This window comes from Babylonia areolata, chromosome 3 (genome assembly GCF_041734735.1).
Source record: "Babylonia areolata isolate BAREFJ2019XMU chromosome 3, ASM4173473v1, whole genome shotgun sequence".
Lineage (NCBI taxonomy): Eukaryota > Metazoa > Mollusca > Gastropoda > Neogastropoda > Buccinidae > Babylonia > Babylonia areolata.
In genome coordinates this window covers 287,930-312,985 of record NC_134878.1, presented here as the reverse complement: position 1 = coordinate 312,985, position 25,056 = coordinate 287,930, and the positions used below count along the sequence as shown (strand labels likewise).

General features: G+C 38.9%; 1 protein-coding gene and 1 non-coding gene across 3 annotated transcripts; both read left to right on the top strand.

Annotated features, from left to right (window-relative positions):
• The first annotated feature begins 1,653 nt into the window (after positions 1-1,653).
• On the top strand, positions 1,654-25,022 carry LOC143279650 (transportin-1-like). 2 transcript variants are annotated; one of them, XM_076583672.1, is made up of 22 exons: positions 1,654-1,775; positions 3,286-3,361; positions 3,654-3,910; positions 4,256-4,389; positions 4,928-5,009; positions 5,305-5,427; positions 5,690-5,869; positions 6,840-6,947; positions 7,184-7,244; positions 7,504-7,829; positions 10,901-11,050; positions 11,262-11,336; positions 12,004-12,090; positions 12,599-12,706; positions 13,496-13,654; positions 14,297-14,384; positions 14,873-14,971; positions 16,398-16,493; positions 19,021-19,096; positions 20,312-20,486; positions 21,184-21,305; positions 21,807-25,022. In XM_076583672.1, the coding sequence occupies exons 1-21, from the start codon at positions 1,677-1,679 to the stop codon at positions 21,289-21,291; spliced, it is 2,667 nt and encodes an 888-aa protein (XP_076439787.1). In that variant the 5' UTR covers positions 1,654-1,676; the 3' UTR covers positions 21,292-21,305; positions 21,807-25,022. The 2 variants fall into 2 exon arrangements, 1 of the variants encoding a protein (XP_076439787.1); XR_013054919.1 differs by lacking the exons at positions 19,021-19,096; positions 21,807-25,022.
• LOC143280704 (small nucleolar RNA SNORD41) lies at positions 16,130-16,202 on the top strand. Its single transcript, XR_013055052.1, has one exon. It is a non-coding gene; the product is annotated as a small nucleolar RNA SNORD41 (small nucleolar RNA).
• Positions 25,023-25,056: the final 34 nt, after the last annotated feature.

Below are 25,056 nucleotides of genomic sequence, written 5' to 3'. Positions count from 1 at the left end.
GTCTTCAGTGTCTTGCCTTCTCTCTCTCTCTCTCTCTCTCTCTCTCTCTCTCTCTCTCTCTCTCTCTCTGTGTGTGTGTGTGTGTGTGTGTGTGTGTGTGTGTGTGTGTGTGTGTGTGTCCCAGGGCGAGGTGGAAAAAAGCACATGTTTTGCTTATCTCATAGTTACCCTGGTAAAATAAAACTGATTTGTTTCGTTTCCTTCCTCTCTCTGTCTGTCTGTCTGTCTGTCTCTCTCCCTCACTGACACACACACACACACACACACACACACACACACACACACACACACACACACACACACACACACACACACACGGCACGGCACCGCGGGCTGAAACTGACACACACTACACGGGCGACCCGGACAGTGAGACACCGATCGAGGCAGAAACACTGGCACACTGACGCACACACACACACACCGTGACACCGGCACACAGTGACACACATACAGACACATACACACATTACTACCACCACCACCGAGACACACTGAGACACACAGACACACGCTGACACACACACTGCAGACGCACACCACACACACACACACACACACACACACACACACAGACACACGCCACGCGCGGCCGGCGGCGGCTAGTTAGTTAACAAGAGACTGAAAGAACAGAACAAACCATATTTTACAAGGACTGATTCCAAAATTTAGACCAAGGCGTAGTCTTCTTACAAGTCATTACTACTCTACACACGAAAAGCCGAGAAAGAGGACTCCGAGGGCGTCGGCGAAAACTGAAAGTAGGATATGTCTTCAGTTATAGAATATGTCTTTATTACCAAGTGTACCGGGGTTAATGAAAAGCCGAGAAAAGAGGAAGAATTAAGGTGAAAAAAAGAAGAAAAAAAAAGAAGAACGAAAACGAATAATGATCAGTATCAACAACACTGAACAACAATTCACGAAAAAAGAACTAGAAAAGTGCATTTGCAAAAACGACGGACTTACGAAATGATAATAAATGGTTTTGTTTGTTTGTTTTTGTTTGTTTTGTTGTTGTTGTTGTTGTTATATTCGTTGATACATAATAATCACTGGACCGAGCTGGCATTGTTTGGAGAGAAAAAAAGAACAGAAAAAAAAAGAAAAGCTGGAAAAAAAAGAGAACGCTGGCCATTAGGTGAACATAGGATCTTCTTCTTCTCCTCCATTAATTCTCCCAGATACCATCATACAAGTGACTGGGAAAGGTAAAAAGAGAGCGACTGAGGGCTGCAGTCTTCCAGTATCAATCATTTACAGAATCTTCTATTTTACTTTTTCAAAAATCTTCTGTTTCGTTGATGCTTATGGCCCCTTGTCCAGGTGGCGCGAACTACAGGCCCTTCAACTTAGACATTACGTAATATGACCTTGCTTTTGCACACGGTCCCAAGGAATGGGTTCCTGCGAGCAAGGGAAATAATGCATGAAAATGTATTCAATGGCCGAAGCACAACCTTGCCAAAGATAGTTCTGTACTGATGTCCCATATAGAAAGCACACACTGAATAGAAAATATAATCATTTTAATGTACCTGCGCTTATATCAAAACTCAAATATATCGAGAATTCTAACACAGCGCTATCAATTCGGTTACTTTTTCTGACTCATTCGCAATGACTTCATACCAGATATTACTGCGCAATTGGAGGAGAAACCATTTCAATCCAAGATGGCGTGGGCTCCAGAGGAGAGCGGGTTGCACCAAATTTTGCAATTACTCAAAGAATCTCAGTCACCTGACACAGCTACACAAAGAGCTGTTCAGCAGGTATGTTTGGTTGTCATAATTCGCCAAGTATTATACTTTGATCGGTGTTGGAATTTTGAAAAAGCGTGCGGAACAATAGTTGAAATTGTAACCGTAAAACGGCACACATTAACACGTGCCAAAACGATTTCAGTTGAATCTCGTATCTTCCGACATTATAATACATTCTGTTTGTGATAACTAACTTTGATAATTGATAAATACGTATGTTTTCAATTACTCACTACCAGTTTTCAGTCAGATTTAAAAGTAAATCCGTTGGTGATTGAAAGACTGTTGGTGTTACTGTTAACAATCTGACATGTCTGCCAGACGACCGGTTGCACGTTCTGAATTTAAACGAAGACCCAAGTTTTTGCGAATGCTGTTTCCGGATTTTTTGAAATAAGAATGTTGCAGTGGACATATTACATTTTATTTTTGAAGGGGCAAGAAAGTGAAATGCTTGACTGCTCAGATAATAAATTTTATGATTCATTGATCAACTTTATAATGATGCGGGCAATACCCACATTTCTTCCCCAGTGTTCTTGCATTTATTGATTTAGCTCAGTCAAAATTAAGTTACATTTTTAACAGGACCCACAAGAGATAATAGAACACAAGGGTGCATCCACACAGGGATAAGAATGTAATTTAGGTGATTGGTTGAAATGCGTCAAAATTACATAAAGAAGCAAAGCATTATGGCTGAAAGTAGATCTGCAGTATCACTGTTTCTTACAAGTTAGTGTAAGATAGATGCATGGGGCAAGCAGCTTTCACTGCTTTGTGGAAATCCAAATCTTTACATTTGCTGTAGCATTACTATCTTTGTCCCCTGTCAAAAAAAAATATACCTATGTGTGCCTTTATTGATTATCTTCATATGTTGAATACATGTATGTAATTTTTGAGGGCCAACTTCACGCTAAAGGTTTTGTTATTGTGTCAACCATTGTTATTGTTAGTTAGGTTGTGGAAACAAAATTAATGTACCTGAGATTGTGAGAAAATATTGTATGGCTGCCCTGAGAAAGTGGAAACCATTACGCACATACAGTGCACAAGTTTGCAATAACATCTTGTTCAGATGTTGATTTCAGTCACAAAGGCTACACTGTGGCAAAACTTTCACACTGTAATTGTGGAATTTGGCTGATAACGCTGAACAAGCCTCTCAGATTCAGGTTGTCAGAATGGTGGAAATTGCAGCAGTTTCAAAGTCATATGGTCGTCTTTGATATTAGGCAGCAGTTCTAGACATGTGGCCCATGATAATCATTTTCCTAAGTTAATCTTATTATATTTTTTTTGGTTCAGATTAAAAATGTTTGTTGAAACAAAATTGGCGGGAAAGTAAAAGTTTGAAGTAGTGCTGCATTCAGCTGCAATTCACATCACAATATAAAAAAAATATTGATTCACAGAATGATAAATTTCATTATTACAGTGCTTTTTGGCTTTTAAATATCCTTTGTACTTGTGTTTATTGTATTTTGAATATGACTTGCCCTGTTTTTTTTTCCAGCGTCTTGAAGAACTCAACAGATACCCAGACTTCAACAACTACCTGATCTTTGTGTTGACCAAGCTGAAAACTGAAGGTCAGATTTTACAGATTTTGAAAATTGAAATGTGTTCTCTATACTTTTATTTTTAAAGTATCGTTTTTGTTTCCTGTTTGCCTATCTTTTGTACAATATTATTAATAATGTAATTGTGTGCATGATATACTACATAAATTGCTCTAGGCATAGAAACACTTGGGCATAATTTATATTTGCCCATGAGCTCCTGTATTAATTCCTTGGGGGAAAAACTGTATATGAAATATGAAATAAAAAGTTAAGTGTCTGTGATGGGAATCTTTTATGTGGATTTGCCTTATTCTTACAGATGACCCAACCCGTTCACTGAGTGGGCTGATATTGAAGAACAATGTTCGAGCACACTTTGAGAAATTCCCACCAGAGGTAACCAACTTCATCAAACAAGAATGCCTGAACAGCATTGGAGATTCATCGCCCTTAATCCGAGCAACCATAGGAATCCTTGTCACCACAATTGTGGCCAAAGGAGAACTGAGAAATTGGCCAGAGTTGCTGCCACATCTGTGTCAGTGTTTGGATTCTGAGGACTACAATGTCTGTGAGGTGTGTACAGATCTTGGTTATGGTATTCCTTTGAATGTTTTGAAAAGATGTGAAGGAAACAAGTTACTGAATTAGCTAAGTATAACCCTACGGCTGAATCAGCTCCAATACAAATGTCAACAGAGACTGGAGTTGAAGTTTAGTTCTGAAAATGCTACTGGCTCACACATTGAACCTGAAAGTTATCACAGTATTGACAGGATAGTTTTGATAATTGATCTATTTTAAAGAATAAATGTTGTACAAGACCAACTCATTTTGTTTTGCCTCTGGCAGACCAGTGCTGGCATAAACTTTCTCATGGAGCAGTTAACAGGGAAAGATTTAAAATCTGTCCTTTAACAGGGAGCGTTTGGAGCACTGCAGAAGATCTGTGAAGACAATGCAGAGACCTTGGACAGTGATGCTGTCAACAGACCTCTCAACATCTTGATCCCCAAATTCTTACAGTTCTTCAGACATCAGAGCCCGAAAATCAGGTGAGCAGAAACTGAACGGATGCCTGTCAAAAGCTTTTTTTCTACTGGATATGCAAGCCAGCAAGGGTACAGGTCAGTTGTAAAACATAGATATACTTTAATGAAGAGAAAACCAGTCGCCTTCACAACAACAACAAAATGTCAGTGATGGAGAAATATCTTTGCAGTGTCTGTTTAACGGTCATTAATTAAACTGTAGGTGATTTTCCCAGTACATACACAAAATGGTTTCCTTTCTTTCTTTTTTCTTCTCCTGATTATACCAACTGTCAACATCAGTTCATTACATTCCTCATCAGTGTTAAGTGTATGAGAATACTGAAAATGCCCCAATTAGCTCTTTACCTCTGGAAGCATGGACCTTTTTGATTTCTTTGATTAATTTCTTGATCTCACATGAATGTAGGTGTTAACTTGTTTTGAAACGTAAAACAAACTGATGGTACTAACTGACCCTGTTCAGCTTTTTAGCATAGTTCATGACAACCAGCATTGTGTGAATGTCATGCATATGGTGATGTTCTCTTTTTGCGTTCAGGTCACATGCTATTGCCTGTGTGAACCAGTTCATCATCAGTCGCACACAGGCCTTGATGGTGCACATCGATACGTTTATCCAGGTAAAGCAAATTGTTTTCATGCTAATGATAAAGTGCAGTGTTTAGTATGTGGAGATAAAAGCAGAGGAATATACTTAAAAACAAGATAATTGATGTCCTTTGTTTCTTTCACAAATCACATATCCCTCCAGCAGCCCCTATTTTTAAAGAAAAAGGAGTAGGTGTTTGTGAAATTTTTACATGTAGGGCTTTATTGATAAAACAATTATATGAATAAGGCCATGTGTGTTTTGAGATGAAGAAATGTTTTTCAGCAGCTGAAGACAGGATTCTCATGATATATTTGGTGTTGCAGAACTTGTTTTTCCTTGCCAAAGACGAAGACACTGAAGTGCGGAAGAATGTGTGCCGTGCCCTGGTCATGCTGGTGGAAGTGCGCATGGACCGCCTGGTACCTCACATCAACCAGATCATTGAGGTGAGGCTCTTTTTTACTTTTTATGTCAAAATACAATGCAGTTTTTGTGTTGTTAGAATTTTGATGAAATACCCATATCAATAAGGTGAAACAGAGAATGTCTTTCATAGGATACATTGTTTTGAAGCATGGGCAGCTGTATTTGTTTTTGTTTTTTTTTCCTTTATGAAATTGAAGAATGCATCCTGATTTGATTTTATATTCTTTTCATCAGAAACCAGTTGGGCGATACAAGTAAATTGTAATGACTTTGTTTTTGCAGTACATGATGGAGCGCACACAGGACAGTGATGATGGTGTTGCCCTTGAGTCCTGCGAGTTCTGGCTGTCTGTGGCGGAGCAGCCTGTGTGCCGTGAGGTGTTGGCACCGTACATTGAGCGTCTCCTGCCCATCCTGGTCAAGGGCATGAAGTACTCGGAGATAGACATCATTCTGCTCAAGGTAGGCAAAACAATGCTCCAAGTTTATTTTATGTTGTTATGCACAAATGTAAAAAATAGATTTAACTACACATACTTAACCGTGACCCACTAGTGCAGACTCCGGCAGGGGTCTGATTCCTGTCCTGTTCAAACTACTACCCGCCTTTGCGGAGAAAACAAAAGTAGCTACGGCCGATAACCTCCCAAAATAGGTTACCTCACCTTTGCATCTCTGACTAGTGCCCTCTTTTTCTGGCAGCCATCTTGACTCCTGCTTCTGTGCTTTGCGTACGGCCAAGTTTGTATTTTCTGTCTATCGATTCTTTGGCGCTCTCATTTTGTGTCCGATGAGGAGTCACAACAGGTCACAAAACTACTTGGCCCGATTGGGCGATCAAGCTCATATTAAGGCGCGATCACAATCGACCGGCGGACACAGTGAATACTTATAAAAATCGTGTGGTTGCCGTCAAAAGAGGGCGCTAGCTAGCGGGATAAAGGGGAGGTTACCTACTTCCGTAAGGTTATCAGCCGTAGTTGCTTTCATTTTCTCCGCATAGGCGGATAGTAGTTTGCACAGAACAGGAATGTCCGACCCCTGCCAGAGTCTGCACTAGTTGGGTCATGGTAAGTATGTTACTTAAACGTAATTTTAGATAGAAAATTTCCTCTGACACTTACTTTCAAAAATTAAATACACTTCTCATTTCATTACTCTTTAGTAAGCCTTGCGCACTATTAGATTATAAAAATCTCTCTGTACAGTTATGGGGGCTCTCACTTTCCCCCATTTCATGCAGGCAAAAGGCCTTCAATGCAAATATAAAAGATTTCTTTGAAATTTAAGATTTTGTTAACTGTACATCAGTTTTGTTGTATGGAGCAGGTTTAGTTAGAAACTTTTGAAGTGTGCAGAGCTGTTATTGAAAGATAAAGTGAATTATCACAAATGTCAGACTGGCTGGAAATCGCAAAACTTGTGTCGCCAGGGTGATGTTGAAGAAGACGAGATGGTACCAGACAAGGATTCTGACATCAAGCCTCGTTTCCACAAGAGCCGCACACACAGTCAGAAGTACCAGGAAGGTGCTGAAGAGGTAAGCATTAAACCTGTATGTCTGTCCCATTTTTCTGATGTTGGAAGTGTAATGGAAATCAGTTGTATGAAATTGTCTGAAAAAATTTTGGTTCTATTTTTCTTCTTTCCTTGTTTTTTTATTTGTATTCTGTAACTATTATTATATTTGTACAAAAGAAATGGCTAACACAAGTAAATGATTATTTTGAACAATGTATAAACAGGAAGTGATATAGAGGTCATTGATGTTTTCAGGAAGGTGAAGGATCAGAGGATGGGTTTGATGATGACGACAGCCTTTCAGACTGGAATCTCAGTAAGTACTCTTCTCTTGTGAAATGTTGTATCAACCACAGTGCAGCATATAGCTCTTCAGTGCATTGTTCAGTGATCTAAATTTTCTTTTAACATTCATTTACTGATGAATGATTTACATATGCAGCATGAGTAGTTCTAAAAAAATGAATAGATAAAAACGAACAGGTGACAGAAATGGATTGCTTTGGCATGCAACAGCCTAATCTTTACTGCTGCACTTCAGTACTTGTTGTTCATTGCCTATGGTATGATTACAGGAAAGTGTTCTGCAGCTGCTCTGGATGTTCTGGCGAACGTGTTCCACGAAGATGTTCTTCCCATCTTGCTTCCCATCCTGAAAGAGACCCTGTTCCACGCGGAGTGGGAGATCAAGGAGTCTGGGATTCTGGTGCTGGGGGCTATTGCGGAGGGCTGCATGAACGGCATGGTGCCTCACTTGCCGGAGCTGGTCCCCTACCTGATCAGTTGCCTGTCTGACCGCAAGGCTCTGGTGCGCTCTATCACCTGCTGGACCCTGTCGCGCTACGCCCACTGGGTGGTGGGCCAGCCCCACGACCTCTACCTCAAGCCTCTCATGACTGAGGTGAGTGAGTGCCAGTGGCTTACAGCTCAGAAAAGATGGGGGGGAAATGAGGTTTGTTAATTTGTGTGTATGCTGACTAGAAATGTGACGGAAAAGTTGTGGCCAAAAATGAAAAGAAAGCGTAATTGTTTAAGGTGGACCACTGCGTCATTTTTAGCTAATTTTTGTTTCTCAGGAACTACTAAAGATATCTGCATGAAATTTGGTACACATACTCAGGATGTTAATATAGACATCTGTGCTAAGTTTGAAGATTATAAGTCAAACAGATATGAAGATATGATAATTTTATCATAAAAATACACACGGTTATTTGGCCCATTTGCAGCACTGAACACATGCATTACATAATGATTCTCATCATTTCCACAGTTTGTTTTGACATCATTTAGTGCAATGATCACAAAAGCAGATGCCCATTGTCCACAAGCATTGTTCTCTGTCTTGTCAAAAACGCATAAAATTATGCATTCACGTTTGTATGCTTTAGTCACTTGCTATGAAAAAAACTACTGAAGGTAGAGAGTTCTAACTATGTTCATTGCACTCAGCACACATTTTTACATCAGTGTGCCTAATTTTATGATAATATGTTCACTGTATCAATTGTTACACGTGGGCCACTGACGCACCTGCAGCAGAAATTCAACTTTTGAGAAAAACGCCTTCAAAGATTGTGTTGAGAACTCACAAACTGCAACCCATAGTTACACACTAAAAAAATAATACACAGGAAAATAGCACTTGGCCAATATCACTAAGTGGTGAGAGAGAGTTTTTTACAGTTACTTGATTGTTCAAAATGCTCCTGGGGCGTATACTTCTCCCTCATCTGCCCGTCGATGTTCACATTCCTGACGTCTCACAGTTTCAATTTTTTTTCCTCTTTTGTTTTGCTGCATCATCTGATGGCTGACCTAGACCCATCTCTGCATAGGCTTCCCGCACATGGTGAGCTGCATCCTGCAGGTGTGTGCTGGCTGCTCTGCTTGCACCCTCACTATATTTTTTTTGGTAGTGAAGCCATGTTTTTTGGTGCATGGGTCGTGGCATATTCACCATACCAAAAAAACGGCATAGCTGGGTGTAGCCAATCCCAGTTGCAGAAGCAGCAACAACAAGGCGACGGTTGATGTCAAAACCTGTGAAGACAGTCCCCGTCTTCAGCGATGTCATGGTCTGTGTCCCTGGAATCACAGCGCCACAGGAAACACACCTCACCTCCAGACTGCATGCTGACCCCATCCTCTTTGTCTCATCTTCAAATACAGAGACCTGAAAAAAAAATCAAATGTGTGAGAACTGAAGGTACAAGAGAAAGAATGAGAGAGAGAGAGAAAGAGAGAGAATAAAGAGACTCAGACTGACAGTTTTTTTTACACACACACACATACACACACACTGACAGTATGTCAGACTCAGTAAAAATCCACAGAAATATTACTTGGAAAAGTATTTCAATACTTGAGTAAAAAAAATAAAAACTGCCTCTGAAAACAAAAATCAAAGAACTTGAAAAAAAAATGAAAAAAAAGAAAAGAAGTAAATCAATGGACTCACAAAAAAAGAAGAAAGGTATTCAGATGGCTTTTTTTTTTTTTTTTTTTTTTTTTTTTTTTTTTTGCTATGAAACAAAACAAAAACTCATGAAATAAAATAGAATACTATATTATATTTATTAAATATTATATATCTGTAGACTATTATATTATTTTCCACAAACCTTTGATATGCATTTTCCACAATGAACTGACGACACCAAGCAGTCCAATGTTGACACATCAACGATGATGTTCTGTGAGGACTGTGGCTGTCCCGAGCGAAGTTGTACTTCGGGAACTGATGCACTTTTTTTTTGACGGTGGTTCTTCGTCTGAACTGGAGTCACTGTCCTTTTTTTTTTTTTTTTTTTTTTTTTTTTTTTTTTTTTTTACCCGGACTTTCTTGGGTCGACCATCGTTTTATTTATATAAAGAAAAAGAAAAGGAAAGGAACAAAATAACAGCAACAAAAAGGAGTAACTGTCACCCGTACACACATGTTTTCTGGTGAAAATGTCCAATTTTCTCTTCGAACTGAGAAGCGGCGTGCTTTCACTGACGCCGGTCGATGTCGAAGGCACCGCTAAGTCGGTCGCTGTTTCGGCAGACTTTTTTTCAGCTTGTGTTGTAATCTTTCGCTTTCTCTTCTTTTTGCCGAATGCAAAGACAGTCCTAAACTTCTTTCCAGCGTGTCTTGGCATTGTCCGTGACTTTTAGTAGAAAATTTCGATCAAAATCTTAGGCAACTGGTGTGTCGATTGAAACCGTGATGAAAACAGACGCCATCTTGGAAAAAGTCACATGACCGATTGGGCCAATGGGCTATTTTTTTTATCCGACAAGCCAATCAGAAACCTCGACTCAGCCACAACCCCTAAAAAATGCCTCTCGGGTTCCTTCGGATTTGCTCTTCGTGTGTTTCCGTGAGTGGAATTTTCCACAGGAAATTGCAATGAGAAGACAGACCGGTGAATGACCTTCACACTGATACCAAACAAGATGGGGTTTCCAAACCAGATCGCGAGCACCAGGCTGTCCAAATCGATGCAAACTTCGAGTTTTTTGTCACATTCGCTCAAACTTCACACACACCCAGGTCAGAAAATGATTTTATTTGCAATGAAATCGGTCAAATTGAGCAAAATGGTTGACAGAAATGCAAAGAAGAGACATTGTTTGACCAAATACAAGTATAATCCCAAAACACGTTTTTTAATGATTTTTGGTGAAAAACCTATGCCGTGGTCCACCTTAAACTTTGTTTTAAAAATTAGATATCTAAATTGTTTTGTTCCTCATCTGTTCTTGGGTTTTAGGTATTTCTTTTATATATATATTATTTACTCCGAAATAGTTTGTTGGGTTTTTTTATTTTATTTTATTTTTTTTATTATCTAAAAGTGCTTTACATTGGGAGTCCTGATAAATTTTCTGTGAGGGTTTTGTGCATGTTGTATGTATAAGACGTTATACTGTCCCTGTCATCAACACATAGCTTGGATTCTGATGTATTCTGCTACATTGTTTCAGTTACTGAAGCGTGTTTTGGACGGCAACAAACGTGTTCAGGAAGCTGCCTGCTCAGCGTTTGCTACCTTAGAGGAGGAAGCCTGCACAGAGCTGGTTCCTTACCTTGGATTCATCCTTGAGACGCTTGTGTTTGCTTTCTCTAAGTATCAGGTGAGGTTGCTTGGTTTTCTTACACATTTTGGGTATAATTTGGGTATCTGTGTTATGAGTAAGAATTAGGAATGAAAGCAAACGGTGCATGTGTGTGTATGTGTGTAATTTTGTAAAATGTGCGCGAGGTGTGTGTGTGATTTTGTAAGATGTGTGCATGAGCATTGTGTTGATTGATAGATGATAAAGTGGGTGTATGTTTCTTTTACAGCACAAGAACTTGTTGATCCTCTATGATGCCATTGGAACACTTGCCGATTCAGTTGGACATCACCTGAACAAGACAGTAAGTTAACTAGTTGTTTGGTTATGAAAATTCCTTTTTCACTTTTAAACTGCATTGATGTAATTGAATTGTAAATCTTGGCATTCCTTCATCTTCCTTCCCCACCCTACCCCACCCTAACCCCCCAAGTGTATAAATGCTGAGGATTTATGGAATGCAGGAATGGTACTGTTAATTTTCATTGTTTTGGATGTAACCTTTAGATTGATAATTATTGGTTAAAACTTGGTGAGTTAATACCAGTCGTGTGAGGGTACAAGTGATGTTATTAATTATAACCATATGTGCGTAGAGCTTCAAGAATATTTGCCATAGTAAGACACCTAATAGATAATATATATGCACAGTGATGATGAAAATCTGAACTCTCTCTTTCCAACATCCTTGAATGAGGACAGTATACTTTCTGATACTGTGCATTTTCCTAACGATTACAGTGAACATTGTGTCCAAGTTGCTGATTGCATAATTTTGACAGATTATTGATTCATTGATATTTTGAAGTTTGAAAAATGTTTTTTTCTCGGTGTTGCTCAAAGCTAGTAGATGGGAGAGTAGTGGGAGGCAAATGAATGAGAAATATTACCTGCAGGTTTTCTGTTGCAAGGGGAGGGATTGAGCAAGGAGTGTGTCCTTAGCAGTGAAAAACATTATTTCTGCTTTACAGGAGTACGTGAACCTGCTGATGCCACCATTGATACAGAAGTGGAATCAGCTGAAAGACGAAGACAAGGATCTCTTCCCTCTTCTTGAGGTAACCTGAACCAAAATATCAAACATTTGAATTAATCAGTGAATTTGCTTTTTAAAAATAATTGCATGTTTTCCAAGAGTTTCCAACTGTTGCTTTTTCATTGTAATTTATGCAGAGGTACAAACCTGCGTGGAACTCCCTGATCCAGTATTAGATTACTATGTTGGGTGTTGTTTTCATATATACATGTGTGATTAGACGCTTTACACTAAAGAAGGAAAGAAAATTATCTTCATTGAGGGGTGGGCGATGTACTGTATTACACTGAAGTGTGGTTGAGAGTTGATCTGTTTTCATGTGAAAAAGAGAATACTGGTTTAATTCTTCCCTGGGTCACAACTATCACTGAAGTGGAACACCTTTTATGCCTGCCCCAAAGACAGAGACTGACTTAGCTTTTCAGAAGTTGGCAGCAGTGTGCATCTTTATCTTGTTTGGATGGCTAAATGTCACATGCTGGAGCATGTGTTGTCAAATGGACTTAAATGTGTGTGTGTGTGTGTTGCAGTGTCTGTCCAGTGTTGCCACAGCTCTGCAGTCTGGCTTCTTGCCTTACTGTGAACCAGTCTACCGTCGCTGTGTACATCTTGTGGAACAGACTCTCAACCAGAACTATGTATGTTTTAAAAAAAGTTTTCCTTAATTTGCAGATATGTTTGATAGTTAAAAACAAAAAGCTGAGACAAATTGATATATTATTTTAACTACACATACTTTACCGTGACCCACCAGTGTAGACTCTGGCAGGGATGTGAATACTGTCCTGTGCAAAGCACTACCCGTCCATACGGAGAAAACGAAAGTAGCTACAGTTGATAACCTCCCAGAACTAGGTTACCTCCCCTCTATATCCCTGACTAGTTTCCTTTTTTTCTGGCAGCCATCTTGACTCCTGATCCTGTGCTCTTCATACGGCTAAGTTTTTTTCTCTCGTATTTTCTGTCTGTCTATCAATTCTTTGACACTAATGCTTTGTGTTTGACGAGGACTTCTAACAGGACACAAACTTACTTAGCTTGTTTGGGCAAACGAGCTGAAATTACGGTGCAATCGCAATCGTTTGGGCCCTCTACCTCGGGCTCTCTCAACAACAGGGATTATATATAGATTGTGTGTTTGAGTGTATATGAGGAAGCCAGGAGTGATGACACATTCTCCACCTTTACTCTCTGTGACAGTTGTGGTTGTATTCGTACTGTCTGACCTGGCTTGTAGAGAGTATACAAGTTTTGGATCTTTCTTTCTCTCTTTGTTTTTATTTGGGAATAGTGTTTCTTGTGACAGTTCAGCACTTGGCTGATAAAAAATGACATGACCTCATCTCCCTGCTTGAAAAGATAAAAGATGTATAAAGTTCATACATATGTATCCCTGTCACAAGATTGTTGAAATGCTGTGGGTGCAGGCCAACCTTTCACAGCCAGACCAGTACGACCCTCCAGACAAAGACTTCATGATTGTGGCTCTGGACCTGTTGAGTGGGTTGGCTGAAGGGCTGGAGCAGCACATTGACAGCCTGGTCAGCAACTCCACCATCCTCAAGCTCCTGTACCAGTGTATGCAGGTCAGTTCATTCGGGCCTTTTCTCTGCTTTTTTTCAACAGTTCACAGTGTTAATAATCAATTTAACTACACATACTTTACCGTGACCCACTAGTGCAGACTCCAGCAGGGAGTCCGATTCCTGTCCTGTGCAAACTACTATGCGTCTATGTAGAGAAAATGAAATTAGCTACGGCGGATAACCTCCTGGAAGTAGGTTACCTCCCCTCTGTATCCCTGACTAGCTTCCTTTTTCTGGCAGCCATCTTGACTCCTGATCCTGTGCTCTTCATAAGGCTAAGTTTTTTTCCGTATTTCTTTCTGTCTATTGATTCTTTGACACTCGCGTTTTGTGTCTGACAATCAATATTTAATCATGCATGTGGGTCTGCTTGATGGAATCACGCTTTTCTATTACAATAGCTCAAATAAAACTCTGGCAAATATTTGGGTCTTATGCACATACCCCACAAAGTGTGACTGCAGAAGGTTTTTTTGCAACTTGAGTATAAAGTGATTAACGCATTATTTAACAGCTGTGTAATTGAGGAGAGAAGCCTTTCTTTAAAGAGTTGGATGATGAAAGGCAGCTTACAGAACTGCATTTCATGTACTGCTGGATCTTTTCCATGTGATGGTTTCCTGATTTTTTCTTCATTTTCAGGATCCAATGCCAGAGGTGAGACAGAGTTCCTTTGCATTGCTGGGAGACCTTACCAAAGCCTGTTTCCAGCATGTTCGTCCCTGTATTGGTGAGAAAGACTACTTTCTATATCCATTGTATGTTGTTTGAATGTGATCATGTCAGCATGCATGAACTTTGATCATGATTAAACTTTTTATTGCACATAATTTACCTTGACCCACTGGCACACTCCAGCAGAGGTATTTTCATGATACGTAGAGTCCTTGGAAAAGTGAGATTTATAAGTAAAGTCTGGCATGGTTAACTGTATAAATTGATGTTGAAAAACTAAGAACACAAGCTGTTAAATTTTGTGTAATGAGGGCAAGGGAAAAAAGTGACGACTTGCTCTCCATCTTGACACCCTGTTGCAGTTGTGGCTGTGTTAATTTTTTTCTTTCACTTTTTCCCCCTCTTATATGTATGGTTTTTAGGAGAGAGAAAACAACAACAAAAAACAAAAACAAACATGGACAATAGAATGTTGGTTGATTTGTGTTTGATTGTGGAAAAGGTTGTTTGTGACAGTTGGTTCAAACAGATTTGTATGTGCAGGTGATTTCATGCCTATCTTGGCAGCCAATCTCAATCCAGAGTTCATCTCTGTGTGCAATAATGCCACCTGGGCCATAGGAGAAATCTCCATCAAAATGGGTATGTTTTTTAAAATTTTCAAAACTGGTCTATTTTGTAACTTGGCTTTGAGAGTTGAGCCCAGCATAGCATTTTTACCTAGGTTAAACAAACAGGCTGAAATGAAAGAGAATCACATCCAGTTACATTTACTGTAAAGTTCCATCTATTGAGTGCACTGGTACATAAGCCGCACTGACTAAAGTTTTAAGAAAATTGAACTTCATACACACATAAGCCGCACTGGCTTATATGCCGCGCTTATTACCGGTACTGGAACACATACTGATACTACGGAAAAGCTGTCAGTATTGTAGGTTATGAAATAAACACAAGCAGAAACAACACAAAGAAAAGCAAGTGAAAATACTGCTAGTGCCACACAAAAAAAATAAACAACGAAAATAAGATCCATAATTTAGGGATAGTCACATTTATTCAACGTTGCCCTGCTCACTGAATCCACTGAAATTTTCTGAGTCTGAGTTGAAGAGAACCAGCACAGCTTCTTCCGCCATCTTGTCACTGACTTCAGCCTGGCTTTCACTTGATGAACATGAATGTAAGGTGGAGGTTGATGCTGATTTGTCGCTTGCACTGTCGTCTGCTGCAGCACACAGTCCAGCCTTACGAAATCCATTGATAATAGTGGACTGCTTTACTTTTCTCCATGCTGTCAGGATCCAATGACAGACTTCAGCAAAGCTTGCTCTTGTCGTAAACAGCCAGTTTTGGTGAAGAGCTTTTCACCACTTGTCATCCAGGTTTCCCACTTGACATGTTAAAATGCTCAAATAAGCCGCATCATTGTATAAGCTGCAGGGGTTGAAGCTGGAAGAAAAAGTCGTGGCTTATGGACCAAACTTTACGGTATGCTTGGTGTATTTATAGAAGATGGATATATGGTTGTCTTTCCCTAACTAGTATATATGGTTGTCTTTCCCTAACTAGTAAGTAGACGCATTTCTCATACCCATGTTAGATTTCAGAATGGCAGTCTGGAACCTTCTTTCAGAGGGTTGATTAAACTGAGGTCCCAAGTTCAGCATGCACTGAACCCAGCACAAAGAGTTGGTGGTGGCATAAGTATGTGGAATAATTCACTTTGATAGACAGGTGCCAGAGCCCCTAAAATATGTCTGAAAAGAGAAGTTCGATCCGGGGTTGTGGAAGAAGGATCCAGGTATGATGACAAATTCTCCACCTTGATATTTAGTGATGGCTGTGGTTGTATTCGTACTGTCTGACCTGGCATCTTTTGGCTGTTCTTAAACAATACTTTGCACATGCTTAGGTTCCAAGGATTGTATGATGCAAAATATATGCAGGTGTCACTGACCCATGATTCAGGAAGCATTGAAGATGATATCTTTTTCTGATTGAATATTTGGTGGATGGCACTGAAGTGAAAGCGAGGATAGTGGATACATAAGATAAATGTTTTCAGGGGCTGACATGCAGTCCTCAGTGAGTATGGTGTTGGGGCCACTGGTGGAAATCATCAATCGCCAGAACACTCCCAAGACACTCCTGGAGAACACGGGTAAGTATAGTAGTGGCCACCCCAGCCCCATTTCTGGCCTCGCGTCTAGGAAGACTTCACATGGTCCGTGTCACCTTTCAGCAGGGGGTTAAACAGCAAAAAGTAAGCTTGACCTTGTTCAGTGGCTGAAATAAAAATCAAAGTTTTCACAAATTTGAAATCTCAAAAAATGGGTAGGACAAGGGAATGTTTAAAAAAACAACAACAAAAAAACAACCAAAAAACCCCAAGAAAAATAGGTTCCAGTTGTAATAAGTGTAATAGACCAACAACCAAGACCCAGGAAAATAAAATGTACATATAAGTAGATAGTAAATAAACCACCAGGGATAAGGTTGATGAAATCATTCGACAACAAACTCCGTTTGCACAAAAAATAAGGTTTAATTACATATGCTTTTCTGTGACGGTATGATGCAGACAGAAATGCAGGATTCGCAGCAGCATAACCCAAAAGACAGACACTGTAGATCTATTAATGAAGACAATTCAAAGGTTTGAAAGCGCTTTCCCTGGCTACATTTTGATCATATGTATTGTGTACAGATATTCAGATTTGTAAAAGTTGTGGTTCCTTACAGCTTTTGAAAAAAAAAGTAAAAAAAAAAAGTGTGTCATTCATTATATTTATTTGTTGATTTTTATCAAGTTGTCTCACCCTTATTCTGTGCCAAGAGCCATAATGTCACTTGTCATTTTGTTTGTTTTGTGACATGTTTAAAAAGTCCAAGTGTTAACAAACACACCACATCTTTTCTGTGTCAGACTTCAAGTGTGCTGTAATGCCTTGAATCACCCTTTCATTTACCTAGTGATTTGAACCTCTTTGGATTAGAAGGAAAGCTGTGTTCTGAAAATTAAGATGGAAATTGGGAAAGTAAATTCTAAGGGTGAATTTGTGCCTCAAAAAAGGGTGATGTACAAATAAAATTTAAAGAAGAAAACTTGAAAGTGGACTGTCAGATGTATGTGTGTATGTTGCACTTGGTGTTTGTATTATGGCATATTGCTGTTGGGTGGTATTGGGGGAGAGGGGATCGTGCAAGTTGAAGGAGAGATTTAGGTCATGTCATTTGGGATTTGTGGATGCACGACTATATCATTTGCTTTGAGGAATCTTTTATAGCCTTGTTGTATTGTTTTTTGTATGTAGTTGGGGAAAGTGCCGTGAAACATATGAGCCATATGAAGTCTTCAAAATTGTAATTGGGGGTTGGAGTTATTTGGATGTTGTGTATCCATGAATGCATCACTTGGTAGAACAGGATTACAGAGGATTACAGAAGGGTTACAGATATACAATCCATTTTGTGATATGTAAGCTAATAAGAATAGGTGAACTTGTTTTGCATGGCATAAAGTGCATACTGTTGGAATTTGGGTGGGGTTTTTTTTCCTTCTAAAATTGGTTGATTTTCATGGTTGTTGGTGGGATGAAACAAAGGTGAGTTCGAGAATTCAATTTCGTTAAATGGATTTTGTTTGAACTTACGATTGATTTTCACTATTAATTTAGGGAATAAAAAGAGGGCGGTGGAGGCAAAATTTGTGGGGAAAGGTCGAGAGTGAGGGGATGGGGCTTGCTTTAATTTCTTGATGTCAGTTTTCAGTTCATTCAGTCCATACACAGAATTTATTATTGTTTTCAGATAAGTCTTTGTTGGTCTTTATTCCACAAAAGATTTCTGGAGATAAGATGAATCGAAATCCTTCAACTCGCAGTTATTTTTAAAATAGTTCCTCCAACTGACAAAAGTGAAGACAACTTCAGATGAAGACGCCAGGATGTCAAGGACAATTACTTCAAGTCGCTTGAACTTCATTATCATTCTTCCATATTATTTATTTCTGCACAGAGATTACATTTTACACCTTTTATGACATGCATTATGTCTCTTACAGTTTTAAACTTGCAAGCTTGTTCTTTTTGGGAATTAGACATGATGGGGATTTTTCGTTGTTTAGAAATGAGATAGGGGTATGTAAATGAATCTAAGTGGGGAAGGGATGGGAGTTAATTAGAATATATTATTCTTTGTGATGCATTCATGAGACGGATTGATTGGAAGCGGTTTTCCTTGTTTTTTAATGCATTTCTGATGTTTTTATGTTATGATGTTACTGAATGGCCACTTTTAAGTTTGAACTTGAAGGGCTGCTCTGGGGGAAAAGATAGGATGTGAGAAGTTGCTTTGTAAGTAGTTCTTTTTGATGTTGTGTTTCGTGTTGTGATTGTTGTTTCTTTTTTGAGTCTGCTGCAGATGACAAAAGCCACCATGGAAAGGGGTGGGGTATGGGCTGAACACAGTAGACAAAAGAACACTTTTGTGTATAACAGCATCTTACAGAAGTTGTCTCTTGATTTTTTTTCTTTCCTTTTCTTTTCTTTTTAACCACCATTCACTTTTTTTATTCCAGAAATGTGATTGATTTTTATGTATGTTTTGTTGATTGGATGTCTTTCTCTGTTTCTTCCCTTTATATTTGCTCCCCGTCTACGTCTTGTCAACTCGTCGTCGTATCATAGCCATTACAATTGGTCGCCTCGGTTTAGTATGTCCACAAGATGTTGCTCCTCATTTACACCAGTTTATCAGGCAGTGGTGTGTAACTTTTTTCTTTTCATTATTATTATTATTATTATTATTAAATGTTGAATGTTTTATTGATATTTTTCTGTTAAATGTAAGGAAAAAAGATTTTAATAAGAAATGAATGTGAATTCTTGTGTTTGTTTTCATTTATTTTTAAAGACAGGTTTTTTTAAACAATTTGGTCACATTTAATTTACTGCTGTTAGATGCACGAATAGTGAGTTCTTTGTTTTTTTGCTTACATGCAGCATGTTAACTGTAAAATTATAATAGCTTAAAGATTTATTATTATCTGTCTCAAGGTGGAATGTATCAGAATTCCCTTGTCAGAGTAACAGCTTCAGATTTGAAAATCAGTTCATGGTGAAGAAATCTGTATAAAATGATGCTTGTATAAATGTTGTTTTACTGTTTGCCATCTCTTAAAGTATAGTTAATTTCAGTTTTGGTGGTCATTGTATTTTATGTTTAAAGACCTAAATGTTTACAGTGTATATATTGTGAGCTTCTATTGTACAAGCAGTACCCTTTCAGTTTAAAGTTACTGTGGATTTTCTGGAATGAATTCTGTCTGCGTTTGCTTTAATGTGTTACCTATGGTAGGGCTTTAGGTGGATGTGTTTCATTGATAAATGTCATGTTTTTAATGAAAGTGAATTTTTCCTTCTTTTTTAAGTTTCTGTATTGTCACAATGCACATGGTTAAAGATATTGTTTTTTCTATTATTGAAAAAAAGCAATGAACAGTATGGTTATTGTTTTAAGGTGAAAATATAATGAAGTTTAAAATTTAGAATAGTGCTCAGTATATCCAGCATAAAGTGTTGCAATTATGTTGATTTTTAATATATTGCTGCTTTTTTCTTTTTTTTTTTTTTTTTTTTTTGCAAGACTTTAAATGCTGTGCTGGTTTTTCTGCCCTTGAGGTAACCAAGCTTGAAAATAAAGGGTGTATTTTTTTTGTCCATTTTTTGTCTCCTTTTAAGAGAAATTCAAGGGGAGTGGGTGGGAAGGAGACCAAAACAGTTTGCATTTAATTATAATTCTGTTCAATATGAAGACTGGTGTGTTAGTCTTTTCAAGTGCATATTTAACAAAGCTCAATTCTCAGGGGTTTTTTTCTGTCAAATGCTGTATTTTTTCCTTTCATCCTGAAGAAACCAGCACGGCATTTATATTCAGTACATGTGTTACCATAAAACTCATCCCCATGCTCCCCTGCAGGTGCACATCATTGCGCAACATTCGTGACAACGAAGAGAAGGACTCCGCCTTTCGGGGTGTGTGTCTGATGATCGGGGTCAATCCTGGTGGAGTTGTCCAGGATTTCATCTTCTTCTGTGATGCAATTGCATCCTGGATGCACCCCAAACCAGACCTGAAGGAGATGTTCTACAAGGTGATTTATCTCTTGCTTTGGTTGTTGGTGGTAGTTGATCTTTGTGTTAATGTGAGAGATGGAGTGAGAGCATAGCTCGAGTGCTGGGGTTTTCATGACTTCAGGCACTGTTTTACAGAGTTCTCCCTTTTTTTTTAGTGAACTAGAATTTGTCAGTGTTTGGAAAGGAGCTTTAACATTTTTTAGGTTTTTATCATGCATTCAGTTACAATAACTACCTTTGGTGCCAGCTGAGCTGGAAACACAATTTGGATTTGTGCAAAATGAATCTCTCGGGCTTACTTTAACCAGATCAACTTTTGCAAATTGCATGAAATAAACATCTGCACTAGTGGGTCAGGATAAGTATGTTACAAAAATGTAATTTTAGGAAGAAAATTTCCTTTTCTTCTATGATCGTGGGCTGCAACTCCCATGTTCATTTGTATGAACACGAGGGGGCATTTACATGTATGACCCTTTTTTATCCAGCCATGTAGGCTGCCATACTTCATTTTCAGGGGTACCAGAAAAAAACAATTTGATGCTTTGGGCATGGTTTACAGACATAGCTTTATGCTTTATTCACAGGTGAAGTAATTCTTGAAGTTTTGTTGTTTTCCACTGATTTGATCATGCCTACTTTTTACTATTATTTTCCAAATATTCTCAGGTTGTTAAAGTGTGTACATAATAGATAATTGTGGTTCCTGTGCAGATCCTTCATGGTTTCAAGACCCAAGTGGGAGAAGAAAACTGGGCCAAGTTCTCAGATCAGTTTCCACTGCCACTTCGGGAAAGACTGACCGTGAATTACGGCGTGTGAGCTCATCGCTTCATGTAAGTTCCACTTCCCCAGATCTTCTTACCCACAAGTTTCAAACTATGACACTTGGTGTTTTTGGCAGGTGTATAGGTTATAGTTTTGTTTTTGAATCATGAATCTTAATATTACTGTATGTGATGTTGGTTTGGGGTGGGTTGCAGAAATGGATGCTATTTACCAAAACATCATCTGTTCCGTTCTGCTTGCCTTGCCAGGTTGTTCATACATAATAATGTAGATGTTCAGATCTGCATAAGCATTGATGCCAAAGAGCTATTGCTTGCCTGTACCTTAAAAGAAGACTTTTATGCATGCATTTTTTTTTTTACCCCCACAGCCCGTGATGAGGCTTATTGAACAACACAAGATACATTTCAAATGTATAGTCAGTTGGTTTTTTTTTGTTTTTGTTTTTTTAATTGTTAAAAATTAGAACACTGTTGGAACAGAAAATGGATGTTGGTTTTCTTTTCCTTTCAAATATATGACGGAGCAGTGCTGTGTTGTGTTGACAGGACGAGGAGTGATGGCACTGGTGTCTGTTGTTGCCTTGAGGACCATGGGCAGAGCAGGGCCAGCAACCAATCACGCTGGGGCCGGGAAAAAGGGAAATGGGCCGGGTTGGGCCACATTAGGCGGGTGGGCAATGCGGCAAGCACAGCTGAGAGACTGGCACTGCGGGCTGAAGGAACCCCAAGGTGTGGTGGTACCCACTGGAGGGGGGAATACCTTTGCTGTTTGTGACTGGCCGGCTGGAGCTATGCTGCTCAACTAAATACCACGAGGGGCAGAGGGGTCACTGTGGAAGGTGTGGTGGGCAGAAAAGCTCGGTGATTTAGTTCATGACTGTTCGTTTCATCATCAGACAGATGCTGGTTCAGATGTTGAGTTATTCACACTTGAGGAAGGGCAGGGGGTGTTCCAAATAACGTGACATATAGGCCTGCTCAGTTCACAGTGACTCTTCTGGTCCTCTACTCGGGTGGGACGTGTCTTGGGTTGGGATGGATTTGTCCATGTACCCTGTTTTTGTGTTTAGGTTTAAGGAATTGGGATACCCAAATAAAATATGTGCACAGGGGAGGGGTGTTTGAGGAGCAGTTTGAACCATCCTCGTAAAGTATCATCTTTCCCCCTCCCTGGTTGCCTGTCACTTGTTGTCACTGTAAGCAGTCATGGTTGGCTAGGATTGTTGACGTCACCTAGAAATCATTTTTGCCAGATCCATTCTGTATGATTTTAGTTGAAACATTGACATAAAAACACACACAGGCATTCACACACAACTAGCTTGTCTTTCCTGTTTTCTGCTCTGCTCCTCTTGCTATACCTTTCCTCCTTTTTCTGTTCACTGTTGTCTTATGTCTGTACAGATTTGTACAGATTTCTCTGATGGCACTTTTTAACAAATTCGGGCAGGTTTGGCCTCATGACATTCAGTACAAAATATTTTTGTTTCTGTGCATGAACGTAGCTTGATCTTGTGCCTGTTTTAAGTTTTATCTAGGAAGGCAAATCTTGGACAGTTTACTGGAGGGTAAACAAAGCTATGAGAAATATTTGGTCCTTTTTTTTTTTTTTTCATAAGGCACAAAAGTTCACAGCATTGTTTTGTGTCTTCTAAAGAAAGAAGGCTAAATTACAAAAATTTTTTCTCTCCTAGGATTGGTTTGAGGACAGATCTTTTAGATATGAAAATTGCATTTTAATATGATTTTTGCAAAAAAAGATCCAGTTAGTCAGTCGCAAATTCTTGCCTGCATTATGAAATTGTACATTGAAACTTAAACCTTTGAAGAAAAGATCAACTATTCACTTATTTTAGCACTACTTCAAAGTACATTTTGAATCACAAAGTTCAATTTTTTTTTGTCCCCGCTTGCAGGTATGTACCACTGAATCAATAGTTTTGCATGCACATAACATGAATGTATGTTGGTTTCCAGGGGGATCTTCCATAAATGACTTAATTTACCTCTAGGGATTGTCACCATGTGTATTAAGATTACCAAGACTAACATCCATGGGATTGCTGTATTAATCTTAACGATGCCAGCTTTGCCTCCCACCCATAAGACTGAGACCACTATGGTCAGTGTCATATTTTTACAGGAGCTATCTTGACAAATGAGACCAAGGAAGACACGGTAAAATGGATTTTCCCACCACGTCGGTCAGTGGTTTTTGCCTATTTTTTCACGGTTACCATTCACCACCACAGCGGTGACCTATGTTTTTAACTTATGAATGCTGCAGCCGCCAGAGTGTGTGTGATGCTATCAGGCAGGATCTGTCACCGGTGACAGATGCTCTCTCTGCTGTCCAGACAACAGAGGGTGCTCTCAGGCCCATCATGATACTCGCACGCCCTGGCAAGTAATGGGGCTCAGCTTGTATTTGTATATTTTATGTATTTGCTTTTTGTATCCACGATGAGTGTAACGGGTGCTTCGGCAGGTTGCCTTTGGGAGTCGTTGGCTGGCCAAAGGCTTCTCTTTGGCATGATACGAAGCATTCCAGTTTACATGTGTTCCATCAGTGCCCTTGGGGCAGCTCTAGCTCAGCTGGTTGAATGTGGCAGTGCAGTTGAGAGTGAATGGAACTGTGATGGATTCATATTGATTGTTGTTTATTTACCAGTGATAGTGGCAATGTTAGAAAAGACTGTGACTTCATGACTCGACTATCATCTGTTAATAAATTGAAACAAGTTACACAATCAGTTGACTGGTTGCTATTTATAGATTGAAACAATTAGTTTCTAAATCAGTTGACTTGTTACCATTATTTAAAAAAGAAAAGAAAAAAAAAGTGAAGATAATAATGAGCCACTTGTTAGAAATCCAAACATTTTGGTTTTCAGTGATATTCATCTTTTTGAAATTACATTGTATTTCTGCTTAAAAATTTTTTTTTTTATATACATTTTTCAAAAGTATGTCATCTTCAAAGATGATAATGTTCTGACTGGTCAGCATTACTTTATAAACATTGAAGTTTTCATTTGGAAATAAAGAAGCAGTTTTAAACTTGTCTTCAACAGATCAATCATAAATGGACCATCAGGCACTAAATTGTGTGATAGTTAAAGATCTGCTAGATTTGACAGTAGATGTTTAGCATGGCTGAAGTCTACAGTTGTTCAGTGAAGTCATGACTATTTTAATTGATAATGATAAATGAAGGATGGCAGCTAGTGGATGGTGAACCTGAAGTGAAAATGGCTATTGAATGCTGGTTGAGCTGGGCTAGACTACTGACCGTGGAATATTATTGATCCAGTATATTTTTATTTGTGGTTTAATATCATGGTCTCTGAAATGCTATTTATTTGTGATGATATTTAATACTGATTTTTAATATTTGCCTCTTTTTTTTTTTCACTCTTGAGGATTGGGTGTGATGGTGGCTGCTAGTGGGTCTCTAGGATCATGTCACTTAATTGCAATTCATTGTAAGTTAGGTTTTTTATGTTGAATGGGAAATGTTCCTTGTCTGTGTTTGAATTTGATGTTTGTGTGTTACTGGTGTGGGGTTAGAATGGAATATGAGTTCATGTTCGTAGGGAACTTCTGTCTCCTTTGTTGGTTATGTTGTAATGTGTGTTTGAATTTACATGAGTGTGTGACTGAAATCATCATCATCATTTTGTTATAGGGTCTGGAATTATCCTTGGTTGCATGCATTATATGCTTTTGTTTTGTCCTTCAATAAAGGGGTAAACACAGAAATCCACCATGTGTTCGGTTCTTTCTTTTTTGTCAT

Bases quoted from the DNA above. Each gene is read 5' to 3' on its own strand.
- LOC143279650 (XM_076583672.1), top strand. From the start codon at position 1,677: ATGGCGTGGGCTCCAGAGGAGAGCGGGTTGCACCAAATTTTGCAATTA. The intron at 12,091-12,598 runs GTAACCTGAACC...TGTGTGTTGCAG, and splicing joins ATCTCTTCCCTCTTCTTGAG to TGTCTGTCCAGTGTTGCCAC. The intron at 19,097-20,311 runs GTGTGTAACTTT...GCTCCCCTGCAG, and splicing joins CACCAGTTTATCAGGCAGTG to GTGCACATCATTGCGCAACA.